General features: G+C 38.0%; 1 protein-coding gene across 1 annotated transcript in view; it reads left to right on the top strand.

Moving 5' to 3' along the window:
* CTH (cystathionine gamma-lyase) overlaps positions 1-4,120 on the top strand; it is a 28,823-nt gene extending 24,703 nt beyond the window's left edge. The window contains exon 12 of the mRNA XM_037139961.2: positions 134-4,120. Within this exon, the coding sequence (XP_036995856.2) occupies positions 134-154 (21 nt within the window). The 3' untranslated portion in view covers positions 155-4,120. The remainder of the gene's footprint in view (positions 1-133) is intronic.
* The last annotated feature ends 7,658 nt before the right edge of the window (positions 4,121-11,778 follow it).

The following is an 11,778-nucleotide window of genomic DNA, read 5'->3' on the forward strand; positions in this document are numbered from 1 at the left end:
GTATATGTATGCAGGGAACTCAGTCAAAGTCCAGATTTAAAAGGTGATAGTATTCAGGAAAGTCCTTAGAGAGGAGGTGAAGTTATTGCCAGCATGTTTAACAACCTACTTTTCTTGTGCACTGTTATTACAGCATCCTCCCAATGCACATTGAGCCTAGCACGTTGAACTACCGTGAGAAGTTGCTTCCTGAGGGATCATCAAATCAGAATAATTGAAGGGACCATGAATGAACTTTTGCAGAATTTTCAAGTAAAAAATTTAAGGCACCTCATTACCTTTCACAGCTATAATCCTCCAGGGATCATCCTTGTTGAAAACAGTTTCCTCTTTCCCTTACTGTCATTGACAGGTGAATTCTGTTAGTATTTTTTTGTTAATTTTGGTATCCATTTGCCTCTTAAAGAGGTAAAATTTGGGTTGCTTTTGGGGATTGTGCTCTTTTTTTCTCATAGCTTAAGATTTATATTGATCATGTTTACAGTATGGTGATACTGTTAACTTTTGGTGATTTATATTGATCATGTTTACAGAATGGTGATAATTCACTTTTGGTGTTTTCTCAAGAATTTAAATTATTAAATGAATGTTTTTAAATCAAGTGTGGTTTTTCATAGTGTTGAAGATGGCTCTTCAAGCAGTGGTTTGCTCCTAATTGTGATAAGCCAAAAATCAAATGCTTGTAAAGTCTATCATGAAATTCTACCGATTTAAGGTTGTGTTGCACTATTCAAAAAGATAATTCTAATTATTAAATGCATTCTATTGGGATATTTCTACATCATGGAAATTAATTTGTATTCTTGGGCCATTTTAAAGATTTTTATTTATTTTTAGACATAGGGGAAGGGAAACTGGAGGGAAACACCAGACTATTGGTTCTTTCTTGCACACCTAAAGCAGGGGACCTGGTCTGTAACCCAGTCATGTGCCTCAGCTGGGATTTGAACTGGCTACCTTTCAGTTTGTGGGGTGACGGCCAACCCACTGATTCATAAGTCAGGACCAGGGCCCTTTTAATTCTCAGTTCTTAGAGGTCTCAGCCTCCCCCATGTAAGTTAATTTTTATAAATTCAATTGTATAACTATTATACTCAAACAGTGTTTGCAAATATAGCTGTAAATAGTAGGTCAAAACCCACTTTTGTAGAGAGAAATCATGCCTTTTAGGTTTTTTTCTGAAACAGATGTAAGGCTAAAGGAAGAAATTCTTAATACAGAATCTTATAGTTTAAGTGCATAGCAAATTATTGTCAATAACTCATAGGTCAAATAATTCCATTTTTAAAGTTGTTTTATACTAAAAGCTTTCAGTGATTTGTTTGCTATTACTATTTGTTTCAGTTTTTAAAAGACCATATTGAACTTGATTAGTAATAGTGCTGCATAAGAGGGGAATTCATACTAATGCACATTCTGAATTATGTGCATTGCCCACACTCTGAATTGTATCTGGAGAGTGTAGAAGTTCTGTCTATAGGTAGCAGCATTTGAAGCAGATCATAATCTCACAGTGGTTTCTGGTGGGCCTGATTCCTTGCCATCTATGGACCTTAGGGCTGTGGAAATAAACAAAGACCAGCCAAATGAGAGGAGTAGAGGCATTTATTCTGAGCTTGTAAGGAAGCAGCTACTTTTACTTGTGTTTTGGCAGCGACTCAAAGGCAAGCAGAATATAAGGAATTACAGAAATGGTAATATCTGTTGATATGGATGAGAAACTAAAACTTCCCTGTTTAAAACTATCAGATGGCTCTCAAATGGGTAACATTAAATCACTGTTAGAAACGCTAAAAAAAAAAAAACCCCAAAAACAAACCACTAAACCCGAAAGGCAGACAGAGGAGTGGAAAAGCTATTGTGTAAAAAATGGAAGGCTTCAGATACACCCCAATCGGACTTCTGCTGGCATTCGGGAAGTTGTAGGCAGGCTAATCTGAGGAGGGGCATCCTGTGTGATTGGTTACGAATGCATATTTGGCTTTTTAGCATTGATGGCTGATCCTTGTTCAAAAGCAAGAACAAAACTTAGGAAAGCTGTCAATTATTAATCAAGTCCTGGCCCTTCGGGGCTGATTGTTATGAAAGTGATTTAGCTTCCTAGATTGTCACTAGAGATAGCAATAGGTTTCTAGTAAGCCTGATCTCTAAAAGGCTGGCTTCCTGGGTTGTTTATTGTAGATGAAGGTGTTGGTTTTCTGAGTAGGTTGCTTTAGACTGTGGGTCAAAGTTCTGGTTTTATTCATGGTCTATCCATTGTCCATTTGCATATCCAGTCTCAGAGGTTCTGGTGAGCACTAAGTAGCTACTACTCTGTTAGTGTTCTCCAGAGAAACAGAACCAGTAGGATATATGTGTAGATGTATGTATATTCAATACATACAACACATGTATATATATGTGTGTATATATGTACACACATATATATATAGAGAGAGAGATTGATTTTAAGGAATTGGCCTGTGACTAAGGGCTGGTAAGCTGAAATCTATGGGGAAGGCTGAAAATTCATGTAAGAGTTGTTGTAGTCTAAGGCAGAATTGCTTTGAGAAGCGTTAAGCTTTTAAGGCCTTCAATTGATTAGATGAGGCCCAAACACACTATACAGACTTGTCTCCTTTACTCAAAGTCTACTGATTTAAGTGTTAATCATATCCAAGTGATGCCTTCATAGCAACATCTAGACTGGTGCTTGAACAAATAGCTAGGATACCATCGCCTAGCTAAGGTGATGACATAAAAAGTTAACCATCACAACCATGTTCTTGGCACTGCTCCTTACTGCCTGAGAAGGCACCATTATGTTTATTAGGATTTATGAAATTTATCCACAGCTTTTGGTTATCTTCAAGTATGTCTCTCTCCGTTAGCATAGTTCACACAAAGGTGATGATGAGGCTTTTAAGCATGGCACCACCCACTTACAGTGCATCTGCCTTTGTGGAGGGAACATAACTGGACTGCCATGTTCTAGGCAGGTTATATGAAGTTACAGGATGCTATTTTTTTTTTTTAATATTTTATTTATTTACCTTTTAGAGGGGAAGGGAAGGAGAGAGGGAGAGAAACATCAATGTATGGTTGCCTTTTGTGCGTCCCCTGCTGGGAGCTGGCCTGCAGGGAACTGGTCTGCAACCCAGGCATATGCCCTGACTGGGAATCGAACCTCGATTGTCTGGTTCGCAGGCCCGTGCTCAATCCACTGAGCTACACCAGCCAGGGCAGGATGCTATTTTAATGGAGTTGCTTTTTATGGCTCTTTTTCAAAATTTCATTCTACCTTTGCATTTTACTCTGGGTACTGTTGAAATTCTGAGTGAAATTAATATCTTACACCAAAGTCAGCGTTTATTATTTTAAGTAACACACAGCATCATGTTTTTTTTATACAGAGAGGTGACATTAAGAGAAAACCTTATGGAGCCAGGAAAGTACAACAGGCTCATTTTTCTGGTGACTCAATTTGTGCATGTATTTTTTTATACCTGAGGTAATTAATTTATAGCTGACTTCTAGCCACTTTCCAAGTTAAGTGGGGCTGTACTCTTCCTTGTACTTTTTTGTTAGTTTTTTAGTGACTACTATTATAAGCAAAGTGGAAAAGATGTTCCATTATTTTGGAATTTTGTGCCAAAACTACTAACTCTGAGATGTAAGGGGCAAAATACAAATGTAACAATAAAATTTAGAATATTATTTTGTTGATATTAAAACATCTTTAAAAAATTTTTAACAACAGAGTAGGTTAAATGACCTGAATTCCACAGAGAACCAAGGGAACAGTTGGGAACTACAAATTTATTTTACACAAAGATGGAAATGAATGCCCTATATTTTTATGACATGAAAGTAATATGACTACTTTATTATTCAGGTGGACCTGAGGACAATTTCAGGGAAAAGGAAATAAAGCTTATAAAATGCACTTCAGAAATAAAAGAGAGCAAAAATGTTTCACAAAAAATCTCTCTTAGGTCAACATCAAGAAAAATTTAAAAGGTGGTAAACATGATTAAATTAAAAGCCATCAAGAGATAACAAAAGTATTATTATTCAAAATGAGAAACCTTGTCTTAGAAATGATCCAAAGGCAAGTAAGGAATAAAAAAAACTTTTTCTATCATGGACTCTGTTTGCTTCATAATATAACTACAAACTAAGGAAAAAACACAGTAAAAATATAATAACTTTTAGGATAGAAATAGAAAATTAAAGAAAAGATTGTTATTTGTTTATTTTTAATATTCACTTTTGATTCAATATTGACTTGCAGCTACCAAGATCAATTCAAATTTGTTCCCTTGAGAACTATCAGATGCTGCAAAAGCTCTTGGTCTTTCCAGGAATGTGCCTCCCACAGAGGACATGCAGCCTAACACTGGGGATTAGAGACTTCTGAGTTCATTACTAGTTTTACTACACTTTCTATCTTGTTTCTTCAATTAGAAAAAGGTCTAGACCGAATTTCTTTTTAATTGGCTCAATGTTCTCATACCAACCTGTTGAATAGGAAGGTTCAAATATAATCCATCCTCTACAGAGAAGGAAAGGAAGATTCTGAGTGGTCATGTGATTTCACCACATCACACAGCTAATAAAAATGCCTGGCAAACCCAGGCGTAGAACTTGAGCCTTCTGCTCTCTCATTTCATTGTTCCAGTGCACCGTTCTTAGTCTGGAACAGAGAATTTTTAAGCAGATTAGAAAGCTGCTTTCTTAAAATTGTGTGAGTTATTATGTGATCAAGGCCATCATAATGAAAACCCTATTTTCTAGTTTGGAAAGGGAATGAGATAGCGACTGTATAAGATGAAGATATGTTTTATTTAAATGGCTTATTTTATTTTGAAGGATAATCCCGCAAAGTCCAGTCTTGGTCTGTTCCTCAAGGGTTGGCCTCTCACATAAATATCCTAGAATAGAGGCAAGGAGGAGGGCCTTTCACAGTTCTGTATTGTTCAGTCACTGGCCATGGGCTGGGGCAGGGAAGGTGGGGGTGGTTGGAGGGAATCTGGGGACCCCCACCTGGTGAACTCGATCTAGCTAGCTGATGGCAATTTTTCTGGAGAAGCGTGGATGAGTGCCCTGACCTGGTAAAGGGGACCCGGTGCCAACGTAGCATCTGCTGTGTGCTACAGCATTCGCTGCAAGTAACAGTCTGTGCCTCGTCCATTTACAGCTAACAACCGCCAAGCTAATCCAAAAAATTAAACATGGTTACAGTGTAATTATTAGACTATGATGAAATTCCTTCCTACCTCCCTCCTTTCTTTCCTTCCTTTCTTCCTTCCTTCACATTGTTTTCTTTTTGCAAAAGTGATTTTGCTCTAGAGAATTAGGAATTTGCAGAGAGATTTAAAAAAAAAAAAAAGGGCTTCCATTACAGAAAAATGGAAACGAAATTTTCTTAGTTCAGAACCCAGCACAGGTGCTCCAGCTATGTTTTGAGCAACATTATTTAAATGCTGCAAGCTTCGATATCTTTCATGTTAAGTAAAATGAGATAACAATGTTTGTGTCTTCGAGTTGTTAAGAGAATTAGTGACATGCAGTGCATCCAAAGAACTCATGCAGCAGGTACCCGGTCATTGTTAGCTGTCCCTGTGGCTCAGTAATACACATTGGGAAATTTCTGTCTATGCCTTCAACTTCTTTCTCTTAATTATACATACAGTGTTTTGAATATTGGAATCAGGACAAGTAAAAACTACCCATCCAACTTCTGTTGTGTTTTAATTTAGAGCACTCTGCTGTTGTCACTTGGTAGAACTCTGGTTATCCTGCTTGAAGGAAAATGGGATGTGGTTTTCATTTTAGCTCACCACAAGCTGCTTCAACCAACTGGTGTGAGGATTTTTTTTTAGTTGAGTATGAGAAAGAATGCCAGAGGATCTGGCTGGCCCATACATGGTGGCTAATACAATGATCTCAGGGTATTTTGAAGATATAAAGCAAGTTTGAAAGTTTCATCACCACCAAAAAGCAGTAATGATAATTGTAATATGGTAGAAAAGTGTGAAACGGTTCTTGTTTTAAAGGAACCAAAGAGGGAAATTAACTGTTATAAATTCTTCATTATGGACGAGCTTTTAGCATGGGAAAAATATTAAAATACAGGAATCCTCTTGCCTTTTTGATTCTTGAAAATTCAATAGCTTTTTTAAAAGGCAAAATAACCAAGTTGCAATGAGTGATTTGGTGAAGCAATCTGAGAGACCGCCTCTTGTTTTGGCCACCTGGCACCCGTTTGACCTTCAGGCAGCGTATACCCTGTGGGAAGCTTCCCCACCTCTATTATCCATCACTGGTCTTGCGGGGAGCTCTAGTGGGGAGCTCAGATTAAACCTAAACTAATCAACCCACCTGTCTCCTTGCCACGGTGATGGTTCTAGGCAAACACCTGGTCTAAGCCAGACCAGTTTCAGTGAATCCAAGAACTGTAATGAGAATAACCAGAAAACGCATTTTCATTCCCTTTTATTTGAGTCTGGAAGTATGTAAGGTGGAGCTGCTGCAGCCACCTCTGCACCACAAGGGCAACACCTGCCTGTGAACGTAAAACTATGGAGAAACATCTCTGAGACAAGGACAGAAAGGGGGCCCTGGTGATGTCTTTAGGATGTGGGTCTAGTTATCTTGGAGGCCAGATCTATGAGAGCACACATCAGTTACACAAGCCAGTACATTTCTTCTCTTTCTCCTACTGCCTCCTCCACCTCTTTTTTTTTTTTTTAGTTAAACCAGTTTTTCTTTTGTTGTCTTGTTACTGCTACTCTTATTAGCTTAAAGTGTCCCATCTGATATTAAAGAAAAAATTTACTTATAGTGAGTAATGAAATTTTACTTATCTTTACATTTTTGTTTTTACAAGTTATACATAAAAAATATTACCATACAGGCTTAATATTGTGTTAAGGTTCTCCAGAGTAACAAAACAAATAGGGTGTGTGTGTGTGTGTGTGTGTGTGTGTGTGTGTGTGTATGTGTGTGAGAGAGAGTCTCACTGGACTAAAATCAAGAAATGATCAGTCAGGCTATGTTCTCTCTGAAGGATCTAGGGGAGAATCTATTTCCTTCCTGTCCAGAACAGTGTGAGTCCCTCTCTTGCTTTAGATTTCTCCTCTTCTATTTATTATTATTTTTTTTTACCATATCTCTCTGATTTAGTTAAAAAAGATTCTTTACTTTTAAGAGATCATATGATTAGGTTGAACTTGAATAATCCCAAATGATCTCCTATCTGAAGGCCCTTGACCTTAATCATGTCTGCAAAGTTCCTTTTAAGGTGTAAAGTTACATCATCACGGGTTCTGAAGATTAGGACAAGAACATCTTTGATAGAGGGGCAGCATTATTCTGCCTCCCATAAACTTCCCATTTTACCATTTTCTTATTTTATGGAAATTCATAATAAACAAAAACAAGGCAGGAAATTTGTAGAGGCAGCACCTTGGTTTCCTGTGTTTAGACACAAATTTTAAAATAGCGAGTCTGAAACAATAAGCTTGCTCTTTTAATTTGGATGCCAGAGGCCAGATTTTCTAAATTCATGGAACAAATAGCTACATATGGAGAGGAAAAATTAGAACCTTCAGATTTGGATAGTCCTCCATTCACAGTCTGCTGGAAGAATGTGTTATTAGCAATATAAAAGGGGAGAAAAATAGTTCTAATCACAGTTTTAATATAATGACAACCATGTGCTGCTTAATGATGAAGATACATTCTAAGAAATGCATCATTAGGCGATTTCATCATGCAGACATCATAGACTATATTTACACACACCTAGATGGTAGTCTACTACACACCTAGGCTATCTGGTACAGCCTACTGCTCCTAGGTTACAAACCTGTACAGCATGTCGCTGTACAAAACAGCAAGAGATGAAATCGAGCACAAGAGAAAATGATGCCATCAAGAGATATTGGAAACATGATATGTGTGGGGTTGCTGCTGGTGTAACGTGGTATACTGTTTTACAGCACAATTTTTCTGTAAGTGGAAAGAGTACGCTATAAAATAACAATAAAAGTATATTATATTAAATACATAAACTGGTAACATAGTCACTTATTGTCATTATCAAGTATTATGTACTGCGTCCAGTTGTATGTGCTGTGCTTTACGACCAGCAGTGCCATCGTTTTGTTTACACCCTCCTGACCACAGACACATGAGTAATGCCTGCACCTGGATGTTACAGCATCACTGAGTTTTCAGCTCCACTATCATCTCAGGGACCACTGCTGTATACGTGGTCCATCATCATGTGCACATGACTGTTTACGAACTATAATTATATTAACTTGCAAGATCACATATTTTGTAAAGCTGTGGATTATTTTTAACATACTATCTCTAGAGTACATTAAACTTTTTTTCAAATACAGAATAGGGTTATGAGTATGGATGTTGTTGGAACCACATGACTTGAATTTTGAATCCTGGTATATTTTCCACAAGCAACTTTAGGCAAATTGCTTAGGCTCTATTTCTTCATCGCTAAAACAGGGATAATAATGGCGCCTACTTCCCAGGATTATTTTGAAAAATAACTGATACAATACTTAGTGGTAAAGTGCTTGGCACTATGTCTGACATGCAACCAAGACAGTCCCTAAATAGTGACAGTTAGTACTAGCAACAATTATATTGTTGCTTCAAAAAAATTGACAGAACAGCTCATGATTGAAAGAGCCCATTGTTTTGAGAAGGGACTTGAAAGTGGTCACATAGCCACTTATGGTGGATCCAAGACCAGAGCCCATCTCCTGCTCTGTCTAGAACTCTGTTCTTGTTTCCGAGTCTCCACTGAGGCTGCGTAAGCAGTGACATAGATTCTTTTCTCTCCCAGTTTTAGGGAAAATCTGTAGGAGAGAAGTGTGCATCTTGTCTTAACATGCCCCAAATCAGTTATAGCCAAATTTGACTACCTTTTTGCTTTGCTATTGCAAAAAATACTTCAAAACCCATTTCTCTTCTGACTTTTCACTTTTTCAAACTTTTCACTTCAAAAACTTCAAATGTTTCTGAAGTTGCTGGAAATTGTGATAATCTGTTTTCTTGATTATTTGTTTTTTTTTAAAAGGTGTATCAATAATCCTTGGTAAACCTTCAAGTACTTCTAGTCTAATGCCCAGAGTTTCATTAACACAGTATCAGAAACAGGAAGTTGGCTCAGAGCAGAAATGGTAAACAATAATCCTTGGTAATCCTTTGTTCATCATTCTTAACAAAAATGTCCCTAACTTCAGAGAAAACAACTCACCGATGAGACATTTTTCACTGAAGTTCTCAGCAGTCATATGCAACAAGATTATAGAGTCCGTGAGTTTGTGTCTAGATAAACATATACTCCTCAGTTGCCAGGAGAGATTACTTTAGAAATCTCTTTTTTCTTTTTCCTTGTTTTAATCATTTCTCCCAGATAATTGATTTAAGAGATCATATTTGATATATAAAAGGGAAAGTCAAATAACTAATATTCACAAGTCTACCAAATTGATTTATACAAAGTAATTATAACAAATATTAATCCCCTTTGTACCCATTCCCTCAAAAAATGTCTATGACAGTGATCTGTAAATGCAAGGTAATATACCAATGTCATATTCCCTTTACTTTTCTTAATTCTCACTTTTATTCCCTCAAACCCAAGTTTTATCAATACCTTGGATATTTTTGTTTAATTTGTTTACCCAGCGTTAGTTCTACCTTTCACACATGTCTCATCATTCATGAGGCTAGCCCAGACTTGCTAACTGAGCAGTGGCAGGGTTCTAAATAGAAGCACAAAATGCCTCTTCAGAGCTTGGCCCAGAATTGACATAGCATCACTTTCAATGCATCCTAGTGACCAAAGCAAATTACAAGGGTAGCCCACATTCAAGGAGTGAAGGAGTGGAGAAATAAGACTCCACCCTTTTCATGGGATGAGCTAAAAGTCACATTACAAGGGGTACGGATACAGGGAATGGGTAAATGATTGGGGGCCTTTGGCAATTAATATGTTACAATCATCGAGGGCGTTATTGCTAGAGTGTCCTCTGAGCAATAGATAGTTTTCTCTGGAATGTATTAGGCACCATCACCGGTCAGGGTAGAGCTTATTAAGATATAATGAGGAGGGATAGTAAATAAATCTTTCCAACACAGACAGGCCTAACAGGTAAGTTCCCAAAAGGAGACTAACATATGGTACTGTGAGCCTTAAGGAACAAAAGACACCTACTAAGAAAGTCTCCTGGTGGACAACTGGGCACCAGTTTTTAAAAACAGAGCCTAGCAACTACTTCTGCACAGGGGCGTCTCACACAAACTACTTCTGGGGGCATCTCTGTGCTAGGCTGCCTGCCTCTGCACTGAGCTGCCTGCCTGCACTTTCCTGCCACCTGAGCCACCCCTTCGAAGGAGTTCCTGGACCATGCTTTCAACCCATAGGACTGAGGCTTTCCACTGCCAACTGAAGTTGTGCAGTTCTGACCAATCAGAGTGTCTCTATTATGACCAATCAGACACCAGGGGTGGGAACTGCTGTCTATATAAGACAGCTCCCTTAGCGTACGAGGGGCACACTTTCCACCAAAGACTGTTTCCTGAGTTGGAGGGGGAACACCAAAGACCACAGGGCTGCCTGGTCCTCACTGGCCGCTGTAGAAGCCTCACTGCTGTGCTGTTTTCACAGCCTCGCCACTTTAAAACTGAACTGTTCTGTGGCCTGCTGTTCTGACAGCTGTGCTGTATAGTAGCGTGGAGCTGTTGCATAGAAGTACCGTGTTCATAACCATGCTGTATTACTGTTGAGCTCTTTGCACTAAGTAAAGTTTCCTTTTTCACCACACCCCAAAATGGGGGTTGAATTCCTGTTGGTATTTGGATTGGTGCCAGTGACCATCAGTTGATGGCATGTATTTATAATTCAGATTCTATTTTTTAGGAAAAACTTACTTGTATTACGAGTGTCTTGACACTGGTACCAGTCTTTCTACAACCACTCCATCAATGGAGAAAACCAGCATTGTGAAAAATGACCACTAATTATAAATTCTCTATAAACCAACAAACACCAAATTCATTCTGTATTACTTAAAAAAGTATTAATTAAATATTTAAGCTAACAAAATGTACTCTACTTGTGACTTCATCTCCTGTACTTTGAAATGATGCCTATATATAGAACATGAAATAAGGCATCATTCAGATAGAATTCGGGGCCCTCCATTTTTATTTGTTTTTATCCTGAAAAAGCTTCACCCTATTTATTTCAGAGATTTGTTGTTGTGACTTTCCTGGTCCTCTCCCACTTCCAATTCCTTTGACAGTTTCTTGCCTGGTGTTTTTCAACTAATTCTCTTCTAAGACCTAAAGAAATAAATATATATTTACTAATTTCTTTGCCTGACAAACTCTGATTGTTTTGTGAACATCATCTAAAACACTATGATTGCTTCTGAGAACATATTCATAGTGGAAAAGCTAGGGGCGAGTGAATAGTGAATTTTGGGTGTAATGTAGTGAATAAGAAATGGGTTTATAAAACACAAAATAGTGATTTTTTTATGAGTAGTCAGTTTTGGCTTCTACACTGATTTTAATGAACGTTTTTGGTGTTGAGGATGAGCTTCTTCCCTCGGAGCACAGTTTCCTCTCCTGATCGGACCCGCGGTAAAAAGAGCATCTGGTGTTGCTGCTGCCACTCAAAGGGAAGTCACATTGTGCCTTAGTAATTTTTGCTTTTGCCGAGGATTTTTGCTTTTTGCTGGAGAATCACAATTG

Source organism: Artibeus jamaicensis, unplaced genomic scaffold (genome assembly GCF_021234435.1).
Source record: "Artibeus jamaicensis isolate MK-2021 breed Jamaican fruit bat unplaced genomic scaffold, CSHL_Jam_final scaffold_1019, whole genome shotgun sequence".
NCBI lineage: Eukaryota > Metazoa > Chordata > Mammalia > Chiroptera > Phyllostomidae > Artibeus > Artibeus jamaicensis.